Source organism: Talpa occidentalis, unplaced genomic scaffold (genome assembly GCF_014898055.3).
Source record: "Talpa occidentalis isolate TD23 unplaced genomic scaffold, MPIMG_talOcc4v2.1 talOcc4.16, whole genome shotgun sequence".
In the NCBI taxonomy this organism is placed as follows: Eukaryota; Metazoa; Chordata; class Mammalia; order Eulipotyphla; family Talpidae; genus Talpa; species Talpa occidentalis.
In genome coordinates this window covers 48,638,558-48,661,729 of record NW_023601653.1, presented here as the reverse complement: position 1 = coordinate 48,661,729, position 23,172 = coordinate 48,638,558, and the positions used below count along the sequence as shown (strand labels likewise).

The 23,172-nt window shown below is 43.9% G+C and overlaps 1 protein-coding gene across 1 annotated transcript; it reads right to left on the bottom strand.

Moving 5' to 3' along the window:
• Positions 1–17,768: 17,768 nt before the first annotated feature.
• Positions 17,769–21,959, bottom strand: AMIGO2 (adhesion molecule with Ig like domain 2). Its single transcript, XM_037514172.2, has 2 exons — positions 21,639–21,959; positions 17,769–21,259 (listed from the first exon to the last, which is right to left on the bottom strand). Exon 2 carries the CDS (start codon positions 21,208–21,210, stop codon positions 19,645–19,647), a length of 1,566 nt encoding a protein of 521 aa, XP_037370069.1. The 5' UTR covers positions 21,211–21,259; positions 21,639–21,959; the 3' UTR covers positions 17,769–19,644.
• Between the last annotated feature and the right edge of the window lie 1,213 nt (positions 21,960–23,172).

Below are 23,172 nucleotides of genomic sequence, written 5' to 3'. Positions count from 1 at the left end.
TTGCTGTCTTCTTCTTGATTCCCTTCTGCTCAAAACAATCCTTATGACAAAGGAGCATTTTTGCAGTGGCAGTTTCTGCTACCCTTTACATACAGATCTGTTCTTGTCACTCAAACTGTTAAAATTTGTTCAGACTGACCTCATTATCTTCAGAATAAGGTTGAAATGCCTTCAGGTGTCACACAGAGTCCTTCAAAATCTGACTTCTGCCTAGCTTTCCAGGTATCCCTCCATAGGCTCCTTCTTCTACCTACCTTTGGCTGCAGTTCTTGCAATGGTCCATATTTGCTCTATTCTCTCAGGCTTTACCTGTGTTACTCCCTCTAGCAGAATTGGAATCCCATTCCTACCCTACCCTCCATTTTGCCTTGCAAACTCTTTCTTAAAGGCTTTTCTCTGGAAATCTTTTCTGGACACTCAGCAGCACCCCCATCTTCTTTGTTCTACTATAATGCTTTGTGCATATCTTTATTATTACTCTACCTGAGCCTGAAGTGATTTGTCTAATCTCAATCAATTAGGTCCTAAGGAATTGTTTCTCTTTAATCTCTAAAATTCTGCCCACCTCTTATTGTTGGGCCATTTAAAGGACTCCTTTTTGATTTCCTTGTTTCTATTCTTGGTTTCCCCACCCCCCCACCCCCCACCCCCACCACCACTCCCCACCCCCCCATCACAATATTGCCAAAAGGATCTTTTTTTCAGATGCAAATAGAATTAATAACTCTTTCCTCCTTCAAAAGGGTCTTTTAACCCAGAGCTAGTGGATGTTCAGAAATTGTTGCTTTAACATTTGAATAAATGAATGAGGTCAAAGACGGCTTCATAGAAATGGGATTTTTCCTATATCTTTTAGGATAAATAGACTATCGAGCAGTGAAACATACTAGAGGGAAATCTCCAGCTGACTCTTTAAGGACCCCGAGTGGCCAGATTGGAATGCATTGTTTGGATAGAAGAATAGTAGAAGTGAGTCCTGGAAAAATTGCCTGGATCCAATTTAATGAGAAGTTTGAATGTACCGTTTAACATTTTATGCAAGACAAAATTGAGTGCTGAATCTAATTTCCCTATTTCTCACTAACATAGTTTAGGAAACTTAAGTGGGACATAAATAGGATTATTTTTTAAATTACTATTAGGTGACAGGTTCAATGTCACAGCAATGGCAGGAAAGAAGCCAGGAAAAATGTCGGGAGGGAAAAAGTTGAGGGGGCATATTTTAAGAACTATAATATGAATATCCTTAGGTGAAAATAATTGGACTATAGGCTCACCTAGGAAAAATTTGTAGAAAGTAAACCAACTGGAAAAATACACCAGAGTTAGTACTTATTTAAATACTTGATTTCAAAATGTAAAATGGAATCATTCAAGTGGTAAGGGGATAGAGACTATTAATACTTAAACTAATTGCAGTTCCCACCTCTTCCAACGTGTGCCTTCAATCTAGCAATCTGGAGCTTCCTGGTCAGCTTGGTGAACTTGTCTGCATGATAAGATCCCCCCTGCCTTCTTTGGAGGTTAGTTGGCTTTTCCTGAAATAATCTTTCTTTTTCTATTTCTTTTTTTTAAAGACTTATTTATTTATGCATACAAGAGCTGGGGTACAGGCCAGAGGTGCAGGAGGTGAGAGGATTCACCAGAGACAGAGTGGGGAACAGAACAGATGAATTGACTGAAATACACTACTGAGGGGAGCAGCGGGCGAGTCAGGAGAGGTCTGCTGTGCCATGTGGGTTGCTCCCCAGTCGGCCAGGGATCAAACTCGTGCTGCAGAGGCTGCGGATTGCTTCATAGCGTGGTGCTTAATCCCTTGTGCCACCAGGGAGGCCCTCTTTTTCTATTTCTAATAACCTATTCCATCCTCTTTCTGACTATTAAAAACTTTTGTGCAAATCCTTTGTACTTGCTAGATGTCTAATTCATGGATTGTTCAATAAAACCAACTGTTTAGGGCCTCCCTGGTGGCACAAGGGGTTAAGCACCGCACTATGAAGCAATCCACAGCCTCTGCAGCACGAGTTCCATCCCAAGCAATCCATAGCCTCTGCAGCATGAGTTTGATCCCCACTTGGCCAGGGAGCAACCCATATGGTGCAACAGACCTCTCTTGACTTACCCACTGCTCCCCTCAGCAGTGTATTTTGGTGGATCTGTCTGTTCTGTTCCCTACTCTGTCTCTGGTGAATCCTCTCATCCCCACATCTCTGGTCTGTACCCCAGCTCTTGTATGCATAAATAAATAAATCTTTAAAAAAAATAAAACCAACTGCTTAATGCAACCAATTAGATCTCTAAATTTATTAATTTTTTTAAAGAATTTATTTTTGCTTTTTTTTTTAAGTTTTTTTTTTTAAGATTTATTTATTTATTTATACATGCACTGGGTACAGTCAGAAGCATGGGAGGGTGAGAGGATTCACCAGAGCCAGAGCGGGAGCAGAACAGGCAGACTGATGAAATACATTGCTGAGGGGAGCAGCGGGTGGCAGGAGAGGTCTGCGCACCATGTGGGACCCTCACCCGGCAGCCGGGGATCAAACCGGTGCTGCAGAGGATGCTTGCAGCTTCGCAGCCCAGTGCTCAACCGCTGCGCCACTGGGAGAGGCCCTAAATTTATTAATTTTTTAGCAAAGGCTGTTTTAAGATAATCATATTCTCAAAAAATAGTTTAATCAATAATAATAGGGAAAAAGAGTACCATGATTTTAAAAGACAAAAAATACACTACAAAAATTTTTTGTCTCCAGAGAAAGTAATAATTTAACACAATGCTCTACTGTGTAAAAACTTGGTTATCAAATTGAAATGCTTCAGAGAAAGACTTATCTGGTGTGCTGAAGTTTCACAAACCTGTCTGAGCCAGTTCTTGGAAGGTCGAATTTCTAGGGATGGAGAAGCTGCCACGGGAGTCCTTAAGGAAAAACAAGAATTTAGAGTGATGTAGAAAAGTCGGGAATTTATTAAAGAGAAAGAGTAGAACACAGCTCCATCAAGGGAAGGAGTCTTGAGTGAGATACCCATGATGGGGTTTTTTTGAGTTTGGAGTGCGGGGTCCTTGGGTTCACTCTGGGAAAGGTTTCACCAGAGCTTCCCTTTCAGTGACACATGGTGAATTTCCTAGGCGGGTTTCTTCACGAGACAGATTTCTCCTCAAGACAGATTTAAAGAGCAGGTTTATTAGGAAAGGGATAAAACAGTAAAAGACACTTGCATGGGCCTCCCTGGTGGCACAAGGAGCACCTTGAAGTTATTCACAGCCACTGTAGCATGAGTTCAATCCCTGGCCAGGGAGCTACCCACATGGCACAGCAGACCTTTCCTGTCTCACCTGTTGCTCCCCTAAGCAGTGTATTTCAGTCAATCCGCTTTTTCTGTTCCCCACTCTGTCTCTGGTGACTCCTCTCACCCCCCCCCCCCACACACACACCTCTGGCCTGTACCCCAGTTCTTATATGCATAAATAAATAAATCTTAAAAAAAAAAGACTTGCATAGACACAAGTGGACAGGAAGAGCTGCCCCAAAGGGATAGGTTTGCTGAGAGAGGCCTGAATGGTTGCAGGCAGGTGGCCTTGAGAAGATCTGCCTCTGCTGAGGGTGGTCAATATGAGGAGAATCCCTGGCATAGTACTGGTCATGGGTAAGCAGGAGGCTGCTGCCCTGCAGTCACAGGTGGGCAGATGAAGTGCTACCCTGTGCCGGTGCCGAGACTGCACTGATACAGTCTTTTTCTCTTTGGGAGGGCCTCACTCTTTTGTAGAGTGACCTGTTTGCTGCTGATTTTGGATAACAATGAGAATCCGGACTGGAGATTCCAGGAAAGGGACCAGAGATTCCAGGATGGGCCCAATCTCTATATCTTTACCCTCAGGTCTGTGCTCTGGATACTCCCTACAGGTCTGATACCTGCTTGGGCCTTATGCCTTGTGATAAGGCACTGGAGCCTAAGGATCTTGATTTCTATAGCTGGGTTAATGGTGATGTTAACCCCCCCTGACCCCACCTCCTATGTGAGTCAGGTTTTAGTCTTGTGATGCCTCCTTCAGGTTTTCTGTTCTTTCCTCCATCACTCACAAGGTGTTTTCCTAGGCCACTTTAAGTATTCTTTCTAGGTGGGCTTCCTGCTGTGTCAGGCACTGCTGAATCTGTTGCTTCATTTCCAGCTGTTGTTTTTCTCCTTATATTTCTCTTTGGTCAGCAGATGTTTTTCTCCTCTGGTATCTGGACTTGGTCGGGGGTCACTTTGGTCAGGGGCTCATGGTCGGGGGTCACAGGCCAGAGGAAATCTACCCAGTGTTTATCTTATTCTTTGTCTCAGTGCCACAAAAAATAACAGTTCTTAAACTGAGCTTTTTTTTTTAAAGATTTATTTTATTTATTTATCCATACAAGAATTGGGGTCTAGCGAGGCTAGAGGGGATGGTGGTGATGAGAAGATCCACCAGAGACAGAGTGGGGAACAGAACAGGCAGATTTACTGAAATATACTGCTGAGGGGAGTAGTGAGCAAGACAAGAGATGTCTGCTGCACCATGTGGGTAGCTCCCTGGCTGCGGATCAAACTCGTGCTGCATTGGCTGGTGATAACTTCATAGCACTGAGACTTAACCCCTGCGCCACCAGGGAGGTCCCCTTCTGTGGAATATTGATCCACACAAGCTTAGGGTGGGATTCGACCCTTGAGTTCACACTGACAAGTTCCCAATGTAATGACAAGCATTCTTAATGCTTCCATCATAAGGGATGAGGGTGGAGGTGGTGTGGCTAATCTGTCAGGCAGCTGTGGTACATCTCAGGCCTTTACACTGGCCACTGGATGTAACAGGGAGGTGCCCAGGAAAAAGGGGAGATTCCAGGTTTCCTGTCCCACCCAAGGAAGGGTGGAACTGAGCAGGGGTGAAAGCAGGAGCCTGAAGAAGGGAGGAAGCAGGATGGAGAGCAAGAAGGAAGCCTGAGGGAGGCACATGGAGCAGAGAGACATATGAAGAAACTGCGCTTGCCCTTTGGTTGTGGACTGGTTGAAACAGATGTGGGTGAGAGACCATGGGGTGTTAACAATGGCAGCTTTTATCTTGATTTTTTATTTTGCTCTTTTCCTCCCAGACTTGTCTGACTGTTTCTGACCAAATCCATGGGTCCCTGCCATAAGGTGCTTTAGACTTGTGGCTGGCTTTTGGGCCCTGCTCTGGGCCAGTCCCATTTGTGTGGACTTTTACCCCTGAGGGGATGGGTAACTTTGGGTGTTTGATTTGAAAATTATATTCGTTGTCTTTTCTGTATTGTACACTAATTGTATTAAAGTTTCTTTTCAGTAAAGGTCTATGTATTTTGTCTTGATGTGGTGGATAGCAGAAACTATTTAGAGCAGGCAGGTTTGGGGGCTCTGGGGTGCCCCTTTCCCTGCCCTGTAACATGGGTAGAGGGCTATGGGTGAAGTCCAGGCTTTGGAGTCAAAGGATGTGGAGGTCACATCTCCCTTCAGTTAAATGATGTAACCTCAGGCAATTTTCCCCTCTGAAAGTGGGTCTTTATTTCTACCTCAAAGGGATGGCACACTTCTGCAATTATGGAAGCAAGAACTGGCACTGTGCCAAGCACACAGGCCACAGGCTTAGGGCCTAGTCCATTCACTCTTTGTGGTTCTCAAGTGTTGCTTCTCAGATTTTGATGTAGTGGCTATTATTTTTTTTACCAGATGTATTTTTTTAATTGAAGTAGCATTGTTTTACATCCTTGTTAGTGTTTTGGCTATCTTCTTTTTAAATGTAACTAAAAATTATAGGTCTTCACTTAAGAGTAATTATCAAAATGCCTGCTTCCAGCAAAAGTTATGGTCATACCAAATTTAGAATGCTAACAGTCAAAAATAGTGGGCTCTACCCAAGAAGCCAATTAAAACATAGTGAAGGGGGCCTCCCCTGGTGGCGCAGCGGTTGAGCGCTGGGCTGTGAAGCTGCCCACAGACTCTGCAGCGCCGGTTCAATCCCCGGCCACTGGCGAGGGTTCCACATGGCGCGCAGACCTCTCCTGCCGCCCGCTGCTCCCCTCAGCAGTGTACTTCTGTCCTTCTGCCTGCTCTGCTCCCCGCTCTGGCTCTGGTGAATTCTCTCACCCTCCCGCGCTTCTGACTATACCCAGTGCTTGTATAAATAAATAAATAAATCTTAAAAAAATAAAAAAATAAAAAAAAAATAAAACATAGTGAAGGGCTTCAAAACCAGACAAACTTGGGTTTTGATCTTAATTTCCTACTTAATAGCCACATGACCTTAGATGAGTGATTAATTTCTTTCAATTTTCCCTATGTAAAATGGAATGGCAGTATTTACTTCAGTGTGTTGTCTAAATTAAATGAAACAACATGTGTGAATTCTAGGTCTGACATTTGCCAGCTGTGTTTCCTTGGGCAAGTTTCCAGATCTCTCTGTGCTTGCTTGTTTATAGGTCAGGAGTCTTGCACATAATTCCTAACTCAGGACTATTGTAAGGATTACACATACTAGCTCGGGGAAGACACTTAAAACAGTAGCTGGCATGAAAAAAAATGTTTTAACAATAGAGAACATAACATGGAAAGAGGACTCATCTACTGAAAGCAGTGCACTGACCCCTGTTCTTTCCAGGCTAGTATTGCATGGATTCCCAATGGAATGGAATAGGGTCTTCTAGATGGAGGAAAGGAACAGAAGCTGTTCTGGAAAACAAGGATGGAGGAGAGATGGCCACTTAGCAGCAGTGACCCATCTATGAGCCACTGTGGCCTCTCTACCATTTGGGGGCTCTGCACCTGTGTGTGTATGGCCTCTTTATGCACCTGTGTGAATGTGAAAGAATAGCATAAGGCACTCTGCATGACTGCCTTGACAATGGCCTGCAACACAAGATAGGTGGGGATGCCTAGGTAACAGTTCACTGATTGTGTGGCCATGGTCTGAGGGGTCTGGGAGTAGCCCAGAAATTACACCAAGTACCTGCATGGGAAGTCCTCCCTGTATACATGGCCAAAATGTCCCCTCCTGTTCCCCATGAAGCTGATTACCCTTTGTCTCCCGTGTGCCCTGTTCCTCCTGCCATTGTCACATAATCAGTCATGCTTGTTTATTACTGCTAATAAATAGCAAGACGGCTGCTCACTGAGCAGCAGAGTCTTGCTTTGCAAACCTGCTCCATGACTCACCCCCCAGTGTGTCCCCAGGGACATACTGGTGTGTTCTGGACCCAACAAGCCACTGAAACTGGCCCTGCTGACATCCTCAATAATCATTACCTCTTGCATTTCACAGTTTACAAGGCACACCACATCCACGAACCCATACTTGCCTGTCACTTGAAGAAGGTGGATATTCTGGGTGGCTGACCCACACGTGACACACACTACTGGCTCTAGGTTTCTTCTTTTGCCTGGCTTTCTCTGTGGTAATGCAACTTACTCTCCACCCCAAAAACTAATTCAATAAATGCCGCAGAGTTTGCCAGAGTCTGTCTGTATAGACAAGAAAAATTAATTGGCCTGTCAGGCCACACAGTCCCCACTGAGGTCATCTGCCTGCTTTTGGATGTCACTAAATAAACACAGCATCTGTTGTTTATCCATGAACACAGTCAGGATTCCTCTTGACAGAATGGTTCCGAAAATACCTGCTCCAGAGGTAGGAGACAGCTTATTAAATTTGTGTCAGGCCTCCTGCCTGATACCTCTTTAGCCCAGACTGATCCTTTTCAGGCTCTTGCCCATGCTAATTGGCAATACTCCATTAGCAGATGATCCCAGAGCACAGATGTTGCTCCCCTGCTTTTTGCATACTCAGCACGGTATCTTTTCATAAACCCCAAATGAGGGGCCTTAAACAAGTGGGAAGAATGTACAAAATGAGTACTTAGATGTATTTAGACAGTTTACTTATCACTAAATATGGCAAAACTCTTCCTGTGCTCTTTTGGGAGGTGAAGAGCACACAAACTGTAGGACAAAGTAGAAAATGTGCCACCTGGAAGCCAATCATGTTATCAACAGCTTGTGCCCTGGTGGCCTGCCCTGGCCTAGGAGCTCCCCACAATGGGCAGGCTCCCCATTCCTTCCTGAGTGTTTATTCACTGGATAAATATCTGTTGGACCAGATTCTTTTCTCAGCACTGGGAACACAACAGCAAATAAAATATAAAAATTCTTCCTTGTGGAACTTCTGTAGCTAGCAAAATGTGCAGGATTTCAGATGGTGGTGAGAATAATAGACAAAAATAAATCAGCAAAAGGGGAGAGGAAGGATGGGCTCCAGGCACAGTGGGGTTTAAATAACCTGGGGTAGAGGCCTCAACAAGACTGTATTTCAGTAAATAAAATCTGAAGAAGGCAAAGTTGGGCAAGTAATTAGGGAGAAAATTTCAAGAAGAGAAGGCAAAAGCACCAGCATTAGGAGGTACCTGGGGTACCCAGAGGCTGTGTGCTGAGCAGGATGAGGGTGGGACCAAGAGCTAGCAAGTGGGGCCAGAGACAGGAGGGGCTCCCCGACCTAAGAACATAAGTCTGGCTACACTTTAGCATCACCTGTTAAAAACCAAATCAAAATCTCCAGGGATGGAGCCCAGCCTGGGAATATTATTAAAATCTCTCCATATGCCTCCAGAGAGTTGTCAGGGGTTGAGAGACATTGAGTCTTTAGGTTTTGAGCAGAGGAAAGACAGAGGGGGCTTCAGCTTCAGAAGGGTCAAGGTGACCATAGCTTTCTTGTTTTAATTTTATTTATTTATGCATACAAGAACTGAGGAACTAGGCCAGAGGTGGGAGTGGGGTGAGAGGGGGGTGGGTGAGAGGATTCACCAGAGACAGAGTGGGGAGCAGAACAGGCGTATCTACTGAAATACACTGCTATGGAGAGCAGCGGGGGAGACAGAGAGGTCTGCTGTGCTCCCTGGCTGGGGATGGAACTTATGCTGCAGTGGCTGCCAATAGCTTCATAGTCTGAGACTTAACCTCTTGCGAACCCTCCAGGACTAAGGTAGAAGCAGAGAATCCCAGCAGGCTACTGCGAGGATCCAGGGAGGGATGCCTGTGGCTTGCACAGACCTGGGGTGGAGGTGGGGAGGAGATGTCAGACTCCGACATGTCTTGAACGTAGAGCAAAGGGTATTTTCCCAGAGAAGTGATATGGGATGTAAGATAAGGTAGGTGTCAGAGATGACACCAAGTTTTGGACCTGAGCAATTGGAAGAAAGATTGTGGGAAGAACCACATTTATGCAACAATTCAAAAAGCATCTAGCTCAAATATAAATGTGTTGCATGGAAAAGCCCATAGACAGTAAAGTGCTCAGTTCCTGGAAGTCACCAGGGGCCAATAGCACTATTAAGGGAGAGTGCCCGGGTGCAGCTGGAGGGCAGGTTTCTATAGCTGCATATCTTTAAGGGGTTTGACAGCAAATAATAAACTCATGCCAAGCACTGTCCAGAAATAAGTAGAGTAGATGGAGACGCAGTTAGGAAAAACTTCCCACAAATGCTTCTGTGTCCACAGAAGCTAAATCTTCAGACCCTGTGGGAAGCAGCTTCACTGCCTCACAAGAATCCCAGCAACTAGTCCTAAGTTCAAGAGACATATGGATGTGTGTCCCCAGCACTGGCTCCCCCAAGGTGCAGAACTTAAACTAAGTGAGAGAACACCTGCTTGACAAATAGCAGGGGAGTTGATCAGCCACCTCACCATCAGCAGCAGAAATATCTTCTTCAGGACAATCTTCGACCCTCTACCAGCCTGCATATGATTTTTTAAAAAATATTTATTTATTTATTGCGTAGAACTAAGCTGTAGGCCAGAGGCACGAAGGGTGAGAGGATTCCCCAGCCACAGAGTGGGGAGCAGAGCAGGCAGATTTACTGAAGTGTGTTGCTAAGGGGAACAGTGGGCAAGAGAGGAGAGGTCTGCTGCGCCCAGGCCAGGATCAAACTCAAGCCATAAAGGTGATAGTGCTGAGGCTACCAGGAAGGCCCCAGCATGTATCTGATTTCATTTTCAAAACTTTGCCAAATTCCTAAGATGCGCAATGTTGACCAATTAAACAAGGAAAAGAAGTGATAGTAGGACCTCTCCTGGTGGCGCAGGTGGTTGAGCGCAGTGCTGTGAAGCTGTCCGCGGCCTCTGCAGTGCCGGTTCAATCCTGACCGGCCAGTGAGGGACTCATATGGTGCAGCAGACCTTTCTGTCTCACCCGCTGCTCCCCTCAGCAGTGTATTTCAGTCAGTCTGCCTGTTCTGTTCTCTGCTCTGTCTCTGGTGAATCCTCTCACCCTCCCGTGAATCTGGCCTGTACCCTGGCTCTTATATAAACAAACAAACAAACAAATAAATAAATCTTTAAAAAAAAAAGTGATAGTAATAATATTTGTCGTTCAAATTGCTGCATACTATATAGCTAATTAAGGTTCTTTAAAAAGTTCTTACTATAAAAATACCGGATGGTCTCACTCATAGCAGGAATCTAGAAAACTTAAATAAGGGACCAGGAAAAAGAATAACTATAAGAAAGTAAAAATCAAAATCAACAAACAACTATGAACCAGAGACACTCTATGGGGGGTGGGGGGCAGGGAGGAGAGGAATTGGGGTCAAAATAAGGGGGTTGCAATTGTATGGGGAATATAAAAATAAAATTTATAATAAAAAATGAAAAAAAAAGTTCTTACTATAAATTATATATAATTATTAATGGTATGATTTTTCATTAAATTCTTGCATGGAGAAGATTTTTTTAAAGATTTATTTACTTATTTATACAAGAACCGGGGTACAGACCAGATGCATGGGAGGGTGAAAGGTTTCACCAGAGACAGAGCAGGGAACAGAACAGGCAGACTGACAAAATACACTGCTGAGGGGAGCAGCGGGCGAGACAGGAGAGGTCTGCTGCGCCATATGGGAACCTTGCCGGCCGGCTGGCATCGAACCGGCGCTGCAGAGGCTGCGGACAGCTTCACAGCGCTGTGCTCAACTGCCTGCGCCACCACGGGAGGCCTGAGAAGATTTTTTAACACAAATAACTCCTGACAAACTTGGCCCAGGACCAAAAATCACGTTTTCTCTTGGTTTCAGGAAAAACTCAAACCTAATATAAATGGTTGCTTAGGGGAAATGTTTGCTGTTTTCCACTGATTTTGAAATAGGTCAGGTTGAGAGCTAAAGTTTTCCTAAGGATATATTTTAATATGAATATTAAAAAAATGAAAACAAAAAAAAAATAAACAACTTCTTTCAGGCTTTCATATTATAGGCCATTCATTATGTTTCCACCTCAAGGAAGGAGTATTTCTTTGGAAAACGGAATACAGTTTAAAAAATAGATTTTTAAAAAATACCTGCAATAGATCTCTAAGTCTAGGCTTCTAGAAGGAATCACTCTAGCATTAATGCTTTGGAGATGCATTTAACCAGGCAGAGTTGGGGCAAAAACACACACAAATGCCTGAATCACTGTAATTTAATTCTGCAGGTCAATCTGATGTGTTGTTATTTTTCCCCTTGAAAATCACATCTCTCTGTCTTGTCCCACCCAAGTCATTCACTCTTATAAAACCAGCTTAGTCAAATCAATATCTGGTCTAACATTGTAAATTACATTACAGCGAGGCTTGGATAAACATTCTCTCTAAGACATTTCTTGGTCTAAAGAGTGATAACTGAATTAAGTAGAATTATTTCATCATTACTGTGTTAGACCCACATTGTTACACCAGAGAAGCTAACATTTCTAACTCTTTTCAGGCTAGTGAAATAGGTTGTATTTACATGAACCAAGTCCGTATGTTTCCTCCTTAAAGAGCTATGAAACAGGACTACCCTGCAGCCACATTTCAGTGCAAAGTGGGATGCGAAATGAGATCTCACACTGGACCCCATGCCAAGGACCTGGTGATGATGCTGCCGAAGGGCCCCATAAAATGATGGTTCCTCTGATACCCTATCCTCCATCACCTCTCACAGCCACTTTATTTGAATCCCCAGAGAGTGAGGATATATTTGTGGTCTCACTTTCCAACAGATCTCCATATCCAGCTGCACAAAACTAGCTTGACCACTAAACATAGAGACCCCCTTATAGCTTGCACTCCAGTGTTATTTCTTCAGGAATCGTTCTTTGGGTATTTTTAAAAAAGATTTATTTATTTATGCATACAAGAACTGGGGTACAGGCCAGAGATGTAGGGAGGGGTGAGAGGATTCACCAGAGACAGAGTGGGGAACAGAATAGGCAGACTGACTGAAATACACTGCTGAGGGGGGCAGTGGGCGAGACAGGAGAGGTCTGCTGCGCCATGTGGGTCACCTCCCTGGCTGGAGATTGAACTCATGCTGCAGTGGCTCTGGATAGCTTCATAGTGTTGCATCTTAACCCCTTGTACCACCAGGGAGGTCCCTGGATATTTCTTTATCAGTATGCTTGCCTGGTGATAAAGTAATTTTTGCCTCTCTTCGAACATTGGGAGTAGATTGAAAATCATGGGTTTCTGGTCCAAGCTCAGGAACTGGCATGTATTAGGTATTCAATCAATACTGTGTTGAATGAATGAATGAATGGCTGAAAACCTAGGATATGCAAAAGCATACTATGTGCTGGATAGAGAGCGAGAACTCTCTAGTAGCTGAGGATGTGGTCAGAAAAGCGGTGACCTGAAAGAGAGATAGAACAATAAAAGCCAACATTGACTAAAAGGACCAACAGTGAGCTGCCAGGATTAGGGGATCACTGCAGGAGTAGAGCATGGGTTGAACCAGACCACTGAAGGAAAGGTAGTGCAGACCACTAAGGAAAGGCAGTCCAGACTGCTGAAGGAAAGGTAGCCTGAAGTCAGATGAAAGGAAACAGGAAGGAAAAGGAAATGTGTTGAGCAAAATCCTCTTATGGAGTGTTTTATAATATAAGCATTAAGAGACTTGGTCCTGATCAATTCAGATGAGCCTGGATTTACATCCCGACATTTTTACTATGTGATCTTTGGGCAAATCACTTGAACTCCTAAGCCTCCATTCTCCCATCTGTAAAATGGACATAGAAATAACCTTCTCAGAGGAGTGAGACAAAATATACAAAGCCCTGAACTGGGAGTATACATATAAAAATGTTCTATTTGTTGTTGCTCATCATTTGTGACTAGGACACATTTAGAAAGTTTCATCCTCGCTGTGGTGAAATGAGGTTTCAGGCTTTGATTGTAGAAGAGGAAATATGAAATGAACCTTATGTGAAACTTTAAGGTCTCTTCCTCTTCTGTTTTTTTTAATAAAGGATAATAAAGTAGCAGATTTTTAAATAGAATCCCTGATATTCATTTCAGAGCATTGCTAACTAGCCCGCACCACCTCCCTACAGTATCACTTCCTGAAGGTAAGGGTTCCACCTAACATAACATTCAGGGTATCCACCAAGGATGTTTATCCAGTGTTCAAGTTCAGGTCCCATTACCCCAGTTGGTTAAGGGAAGGTCTCTGACAATTATCTTCTTTTTCTCATCTCCTATTTGTCATTATAGTCACTAATAGACAAATCAACTCTTACTCTTGAATTAAGTTTGCCTCATCTTTCAGTTATACTGTAATTTCCTTTAAAGGGAGAGTCAAAATTCATTTATGGTGTCCACATCTCACGATGATCAAGAATCTTCTCATGGTCACTGCTGGCCAATCATCACCAAGGACTTGACTTTGATCTTATGGTACTTGACTATGACACTAGATGGTACATACACTAAAAATTATCTGAGACTATTATATTTATATTCTGCTGACATATTACCTAATTTAGAAGTTTTATCAGGTAAACTAATGAGCCTCTCATGAAATAATTTTCAGCTTATTTTGAATAATCTAATTTTAAATTAGTGGAAAAGATCTCCCATGGGGTCTGAACTGTCCTTATCACTTTTCTACTAACTGAAAATAAAGGATCTAATACTTTTTTTCCAATAGAATTATTAACTCTGTAAATTTAGCTTATTTCCAATTTAAAAATTGAATTTAGTCATTTATTCATTTATATTTCCTGAAAATGTTCTAAATGGGGCCTCCCCTGGTGGCGCAGCAGTTGAGTGCTGGGCTGTGAAACTGCCGGCGGGCCGGTTCAACACCCAGCCGCAGGCAAGGGTCCCACATGGCTCGACAGGCCTCTCCTGCCACGCCAGCTGCTCCCCTCAGCAGTGTACTTCGTTGGTCTGCCTGTTCTGCTCCCCACTCTGGCTCTGGTGAATTCCCTCACCCTCTCGCACTTCTGACCGTACCCAGTGCTTGTATAAATAAATAAATAAATCTTAAAAAAAATAAAGAAAATGTTCTAAGTGATAAAATAGATATTTGTTTTGCATATTAAGCAATTTCATGTGTGGCTTGTAAAGAGACTAAAAGGAGCCAGTTGACTGGAAGAGGGCTTCCCTTCTAAACTGGTATAGGAGGGTTTTCAATTTTGCTACTTGTGACACAATATTTTTATAAGAAAAAAATAATTGCTACCTTTATTATGCTTGGATGATATGATCCCCTGGCCTTTCTCTTCTCTCATATTTTTTGTGAGCATTAATTCATTTACATTCTACATTTATAAAAAGTAAACTTACAAACCCAAGTTTTACAAAGTCATTCTACTGGCAGAACACCTGTAAGAGTACTGTGCAAAGATATTTTTTAAATGATTTTCATGGTAATAACAACTTATTAACTGAGTCAAACTAAAGAAATAAACTTTGAGTTGAGTCTCTTTTTCCAATCTGTAACTGGGGGTAAGACTTCCCTTTTTTCAGGTGATTGTGTTGAGAAATGATAAAAAACAAACACTAATTCTGTTAACGTCCCTGGCACTTAGTAGGTGCTTAATACATTTAAAACCAACATAAATAGCCTACGTATCAGATTTTACATTTTAGGAAGGGTCTGTTCCCTGCTCTTCACTCTGGGTCTCAATGTGAAAGGCTTCCCCTCCCTGAAATTTCTCCACAGCAACAATGGTCCCATAAATTGTCCTCTAAATTATTTAGGAAGTCGTTACAGTTTTCAGTTCTACTTTTGGTATACAGGACATCCTCAAATATGTTGTTCAGTGCTGTTGTGACATTATAACAATGAGAAAAAAATTGATTCCTGGCAAGGGCCGCTATGTATAGCGTGAGCACACATGTTCTCTCCATGTCTGCATGGGTTTCCTCCCACATCCGGGGGATGTGCATGTTAGCTTCATTGCATATTTAAATTGCCTAGATGTGAGTGAGGCACCTGTGACAAAAGGCATCCTGTCTGAGGTTTGCCCCACCTTTCCCCCTGAGCTGGATGGTGCTTTCCTGTCCTCTGGGAGCCCTGAACCTGAAGAAGCAGGTAGGAAAATGAATGACTCAATGAATGAGTACAATTTTTTTTAATATTAGAAATACTTTGGATATTTTAGAAGTTTGGTGATGTTTTCATGGCCAGAAATATGTGATAGGAACTTAACTCTTATCTATACCAACTAGCCGCTGTGAAAATTGGACATAGTTTCCTTCAAAGTCGTGGGTGTCCAAGAGCCTAGCAACAAAATTGAGTAAGAACTTGCAATGTTATCATCCAATATAATAACAGTAAGGGCAAACTAATCATCTTTCCAGGCTAACTTTCAGACTATGATAAATATAAAATAGGGTTTTGGGGACTAACTCTTGGCCAGAGAAGGATAAGAAAAACATGAAAAGAATCTTAGTGTGCGCTCGCTTCAAAAATTATTATTCGAATACATTGATAAAACAATGGAGTTTGGTTCTCCATAGAAGAAATCTACCCTCAAACATCCTTGGTACATGCTCACTTTACTATGATCTAATTAAACTTGAAAGTTCTAAAGCTCATTATAAACCAGAGTTTATAAAATGAAAGAACCAAATGTTAGTCATGTGAAAATAATTACTCTACATTTCATAAGTTAGAAAAACATAAGTTATAAATCAGTCAAGTTTACTCAAGAGTTCATGTAGACTCAGACACAACCAAACTCTTTAGTTTTCCAAAATATAAAGAATTTTTTGAGAGCATTAAAAGTATTCTTTTTATAAATCTATTATCAAGTAACAACAATGTATTTGGCAAAGCACCAAACACAAAATTTACTATGGTCCTGTTTCAGGATGTGTTAATTAGAATAGAAGAATAAGAATTTAATGGGAAATTTTTTTGAAAATACTTGTACAGGATTTATCTCAAACTTCCTGAATCAGAATTTCTGGTTGGGAACTTTGTAGAGGGTAACTACTAGAAATCCTTATTCATTTAACTTTTCTTGTGATTCTATCCCTAACCCTGGTTTTGAGTTATTACGCGATCATTTGGTAGACCAGATGACCAGAAAGTGGCACTCATCAGGCAGTAGCTATGGCAGAGGGCAAGTTGTCAATGCTGGAAAGTGTTTGTGCTGTGTCCTGTTTTGACAGGATGATCCAATAAGTCTTTTTAGATTCTGGACCAACAATGTGTCTTCTTGTCTCTTTTATGTTTCCACTCCCATAAATTTCACCTATGTCCCTTAATGATTAACATTTTAGAAAAATGTCTATTTGGAAAAAAAAATCTGGGTAAATAATTCAAGCAATGAAAGCTAAAAATAAACGAGATTAATGTCTTAATCTCTCTATGCCAGACAGTGAGAATGAATGCAGCACTTCACTATAAATAAGAAAATATTTTAGGCCATTCTTTCAGATGATAAATAAAGGCCATTTAAGAAATTTAACTCATGATCAGCTATAGAGTATATATATCATAAACCATATTACATTCTAAATATAGTAAAAACAATACATTAAACCCAGGAAAATGTCACGTTTATGTCTTGGCTTGATTGTCCAATGAGTAGTCACCTCCCTCAAAACTGTGTAATGAAAAGTACTAAGTAGTTTGAAAGAATTACCCAGTTACATAAATCCAGATGATTACTTGAAAGAGAAGTTATATAAGTTTTCAAAAGGACAAATTATATTTAAAGCACATGTGATTAGTTTCCTGAGGCACCTCCCGCCCCCAAATATAATACCTAAGAACTTAAAAGTCCACATCAAGACTTTGATTCATTCCCACACATTTTCATCACCATGACTTCCTATTTCTGTTCAAAAGGCAGCTTTGCTTTCCAAGAATCAGAATTTTTATTGTTGTTTTGATGTTAGTTTTGATCTCAGCTCAAACTGTCCTTTACACAAGACGCCTTAGAACCAGCCACTGTCAGACTCTACAAATTCCAGGTTTCTAGTGGGGCCTGTCATATGTTTGCCTGCTAAGTGCAATCACATTTCCGACCTACATGACTGCATAAATCATAGAATCTCTGAGCCTAAGTTTCTCCAAATATGGAGAGATGAAATCATAAGACTGTTCCCAGTCACTTAAATGGCAGTAACTGGAACAAAGTGCTTGCCTATAACGCCTCTGGATTTAAAAGAACTTGTCTAATGGGTGAGGTTTGTGTTTGAAAGGGAAAGGCAAATGTGCAAGGGGTAAAGTCTCAGCACTATGAAGTTATCTGTAGCCACTGCAGCCTGAGTTTGATCCCCAGCCAGGGAGCTAACCCTCATGGCACAGCAAGACCTCTCTGTCTCCCCTGCTGCTCCCCTCGGCAGTGTATTTCAGTAGATCTGCCTGTTCTGCTCCCCACTATCTCTGGTGAACCCTCTCATGCCCCACACCTCTGCCTACACCCCAGCTCTTGCATGCATAAACAAATCTTTTTTTTTTTTTTAAAGAGCAAAGATACTAATTTTTTCACACCATGCAATAAGGAATTTTCAACCCCACTGAGCTCTGGTTCTGTATCTATTTTCCAGGGATCCATCCTGGCCACTCACTCATTCCTCAACCTCCTAGTGACCAGTGTCTGCCTCTGAAGCCTGGCTTGGCACCCACTGAACTCTCACCAAGTGGCCACTGTTTCCCCGAAATCACCATTGCCAAAGTCAGTGCTAGGTCTCCTGTCCTCATCTACTTCTCTTTTATTTACCGCTATTGCCCACTGCAAGTTTTAAAAATACTTCTTTTAGCCCCAGTGACAATACATCCCTAAAGCTCCTTTGCCTTTTTCCGACCACTCTTATGTCTCATCATTTGGCTCCTTCTCACTCTCACCCTGTTATAAGTTACCAATCTTTTGGCTTTATTATTTCTATTGGAGGAATCCTGAAACTGAAGTGACTTCTGTCCCTGTCACTACTTCCTGATGTGGCCAGAGACAACCGCAACTTGGCTTCATGTCTCCCTGAGAAAGGGAAGGAGTTAGGCTTGATGATCCAAAATGTCCCTTTGAGCTATGCAGGGCAAGGAGCGTCTATCCTCTTCCCTTCCTAATCCTGTCACGAGGCGACATGGTTTCAGGAAGCCAGAAAAAGTCTGTGATGGAGCAAAAACTACCAGGAAATGATCACCTCCAGTGTGAACGTGAACCTTAAACATCAGCTAGTCTAAAGCCTCCATTTTAACAGCTAAGGAAGCCCCAGTCCAGACAGGGCACTCAGTTACCCACAGCAGGTACAAGTCAAGTCTGCTGGGCTCTCCTATGTTGCAAAATCAGTTTGAGTATCTTCCAAACCTGTTTGAAGTACATAATTATGTCAAAGTAAAATGTGATGTAGAAGGTGTAAATGGTGTAGAACACTTTAGAACTTTTCTACTTCTAAAAAATGATAAACTGTGCATTGCAACTCCAAGAACTTTGGAGAGATACTTGCTTAGCAAGTGCATTACATAAAGGAAAACAATCACATAAAACATCTTAGATTTATGTTTTTAAATAGCCAAACAGAACATCAAGTCACACAATACATATATTTACATTGATTCCATTGTCCAAAGTACGATACAATAGGATCTATTTCATAGTTCATGTAATTTAAGATTTACATACACACAAACATATGAAACAAGTATTAGTCTGCTAGAACCAAAGTTTAAGAAGCCCAGACATTTTGGTATTGACACCTACATATTTATGGCAACAAAAAATGACGACTTTAAACTCCCCATAAGATCTTTTGTACAAGGATAGGAAATATACATAGTGAAGACAGCCAAACAAATATACCTTTATTGCAGTATTTATTTAACACCATACGGGAGGTGGCATTATCCAGTACATTTTATCAGCGCAGTCTGTTCACTCTGGTGTGAAATGATGACATTTGCTGAACAATTTCCAAATCTAACTTTACTTTGTGCTTTATAAACAATTGCTGCTTGATCCTTCAACATCTTTCAAAAAGAAATAAGACATTAATGTTTATCTGTAACATAACACAACTTTGGTCTAAGTAAAGTCTCTTTTTAAAGAATGCTAATACATGAAATTTATTTTTTCTTTCAAGAATCCGAAATAAATGGAGAATGGCAGGCATATCACCTCCAGGCCAGTTTTGAAAGGATCAGTGTTGCTAAAGAATAAAATACTACAATTTAAACTTTGGAAAACAAACCCATCTCTCTCTGGAACCCCCCAGAACCAACATGTTTCAACACATTTCCTTATCAACCATTTAAAGAGACCATTTGGTTGTATTTCCAAAACCAAAACACAATGTCTGTCCTGCTGTTTATTTTGCAGACTACACATAAACATAGAGAGATTGAATTAATACATCATACACACACAGGCACAAAATTAAGCGGATGCCACGAAGGGGGTGTCTGAAAACACTGAGTTGACTGAATCTGAGTCAGATTTCACCCGCGTGGACTTTAGGATGCCCTCAGCAAGAACCGGCTCGCTGGGAAAGAGTCTGACCTTGCCATTCTGCCCTGCTGCAGCATCCTTCAGGGGCTCGAGAAACACCACTCTCTTCCCAGCGCCTGCCTTCCTTTCATCAGTGCAGGTGTCACTCTTGGGGCCGGAATTGAGAGCAGATGAATGGGCACTGCTTTGGTTTAGCATATTTTTTTGTCTTTTGGTTTTACACTTGCAGGGACACGGTGTCAGATAGAGGTACAAAAGTACCAAAATTATACTGGCCACGCAGGCTGCAAGAGTGGTAAAAGCTGTGTTGAATGCCTCATGGGCATGGGATCTGTTTACAGTGAAATTGCTCACATTTATTGTGATATCCACAGTTTCATTTAACAGGCGCTGCCTATTCATGGCAATGCAGGAATACACTCCAGCATCCTCAAAACGAGGATTGTCTATAAGCAGACTTCCATTTTGAAACACATGAAAGTTTTCTATGTCTTTATTTGGCTCTAGCAGTTTGTTGTCTGGACTGACCCACATGAAGTTGGTGTTTGCATTACCAGTCTTGCTGTCACAGTGGACTATCAGCCTTTCCCCTACTTGAGCCTCATGAATAAAGCCAAGTGCACGGAAGGAACCATTGATGATACTGTCAGAGCAATTCATAAAGCTGTCGTGGAGCAGAGGTACCTGACGGGAGTGCCTAGAGTCAGACCACAGGTGACAGGTGTAATCATCCTTAAAATCCATCACTGAGCTAAAGTGCCTGCGATACCAAAAGATCAGCAAGGAGTAAAGGGAACAGTCACAGACAAATGGGTTTCCATGGAGGTAGATGCCTCTCAGCTGTTTGCCTGGCACTATATTTATATGATGCAATGGCAGGGAAGGGATCCGATTGTAAGAAACATCTAGAAACATCAGTTCTGCCAGCTTGAACCTTCCAACATACAAATCCATGGGAAACTGTGTGAGAAAGTTTCCACTTAAGTAGAGTTTTTGCAGTTGGGAAAGCCCTCCAAATGCTGAAGGATCAAGATAGGAAATGTGATTGTTGTAAAGGAGGAGCACTTCCAGAACCTTCAGCTCTTGGAACACCGCACTTTTCACAGTCTTCAGCTTATTGGATGATAAGTCAAGACACTTCAAATTTGGAGTTGTGGAAAAACTGCCTGCGGAAATGCTGGTGATGTTGTTATGACGGATGATGAGGGTGTTAAGCTTTACAAATGATACCGGAACCCACTGAGAATCCAGCAGCCCGATTCTGTTATAACTCAGGTCCAGTCTCTTAATCAGTTTGAACAGGTTTCCTGGCACCTTGGACAGGTTTTTGTTGGTGCAGCTCACGATGTCAGTGGCACAGATGCAAGCGGTGGGGCACAGCCCGGAGGCACTTTGGCTCACAGTCACCGTGATCACCAACAAACACAGCAGCTCCCTGCAGCCAGGTCTGACAACTCCAGGCAGGGTGGGCAGCGTATGCAAATGGAAAGACATTATGGTCGCCTCTAAGACTCTCCACCAGCTCAGCCACCCACCGGGAAACCTGGTAAACAATCAACATTGAAAGGGGAGGGGGAGAGAAAGCAAAGTTAACTATGACCGGTTAACCCTTAAGAGCTGTATCTTGCTTTCTTTCCAGTAACTTTTGAAATGGAGGTTTTATTTCACACCGGGGCGCCTATGTGTCCTTTTCACTGTTCACTGCTATATGACCAGTTAGCCTGCTTACACACTTATCACAGGCTAGCACTACAGCCACCTCTACTCAAAAACTCAAAAAGAAACTCAGAAAGATTCTTAAGTTGCATGCTGCGGCCTCTTCTTTTTTAACTCCTCCCAATAGGCACAAAAATACACAAACCAAATCTATCAACAAGTACACGGAAATACTTAACAAGCCTCCGGTCCAGAAAGCAACTCACAGAACTAGGAAGCCTCACGGATTCTGGGGATCGGCCGCCGACCCTGGTGTCTTCTGAAGGTCTGTGCGTCCGTCTGTCTCCGTCTGTCGTTCTTACATCTTCCCAGTTCCTTTCCCTCCGGCTCCCAGCGGGCGGCAGCCTCTCTCCGGCTCTCAACTTTGGGGAGTTTCAAGCAACCGTGGCAGCAGCAACCAGCACGGCCGCAGACGTCTCCACCGGCTCGGGTGGCTTCTCCCGGGTTCTCATCGCTGGGCTGCAGGTACCGCCCCGGCGCTCCGGCAGTGTCGCGCCCGCGCGCTGTGCGCCCCGCTCCCCCAGCCAGGTCTGCGGGCCTGGGGGCGCCGGCAGCTGGTCGGCCCGGGCCGCACCTCCTCGCGCTTGGGAGGCTGAAGGACCCGGGGTTCCCGCGCCCCGCGGCCGGGGTTTTATCCCGGTGCGCCCGGGGTCGGGTGCGGGGCGCGCAGCCGGTCCCGCCCCTGCGCGTCCTCCCTCCCGCGGGAACCCGCCCGAGGCGGCGGGCCGAGCGCTCTGGGCTACCGGCTGGGGGCGCGCGGCGCAGGGTGGGGGGCGGTGGAGCAGCCAATCCCAGAGGCCGCAGGCGCCCCCCTACTCGCACCCCGCCGCCCCGGCGCCGCCTCCCGCGATCTCGCGCCCGCCCTCCCCCGACTCCGGGGTGCGGGTGCGTGAGCAAGTGAGGGTCCGCCCTGGGGACTGCGCTGGGGCCCCCCCAGAGGAGAGAACAGGAGCCCACTCACTGCCGCTAATTGCCTGCGGCTTACAGCCCCGCGCCCGGGGGGGGGGTAAGGTTTGGGGAGGAGGTGGAAGTGGACACGCCCAGCACCCCTGAAAGGCGCACTAGGTCGCCACCGCGCAGGTCGCGTCTCTCCCACCCTGCTCCGCAGCCCCGGACCTCTTACAGCTTTGTTTGGTCGAGGGCCAAGGGGCCTCCACGGTGGTGAGCGCCCTTGAATTGAAAGGTTTACAAAATAAACATAGAAGCAACCTTCGCTCCCCGCCCACGTTTTGGGGAGGAGGCGGCAGGAGGGCTGGAAGACAAGTTCCCTGTGGTGAGACTGGGCTCTCGGCGCCGAGGAAGACCAGGGAAGGCGCAGCGGGGACACTCCGCACCTCCCGGGGAAAGTTCTGTCCCTTTGCTAATGCTGGAAGCGGCATCAGGGATGATGCCCGTTTTGCCAAGGCACACAGGAAAGAAAGCTTGGAACCGGCCTTCCTGCTGGAAGGTAAAGATAAGGGTATCAAGAGACAAAAAACTCCCACATCGAGACTTTCCCTCCCCCCGGATCTGCAAACGTGCTCGCGGTTGCGCGGGACAAGGACTGATCTCAGGGGGGTCTGCCCGCAGGGCCTCCCTTTTCCTAGGAGGCAGGGAGGTGCTGGCTTGGCCCAGCGGGCAAGGGAAGCTGCAAACCCGGGTGGACAAAGCAGAGGCAAAATGAGGTGAAGGGTGTGGGGTTGATAAACTCTTCTATTAAAAATCCCGTTTTGTTTAAATTGGACATCAGTTTTAGTGATA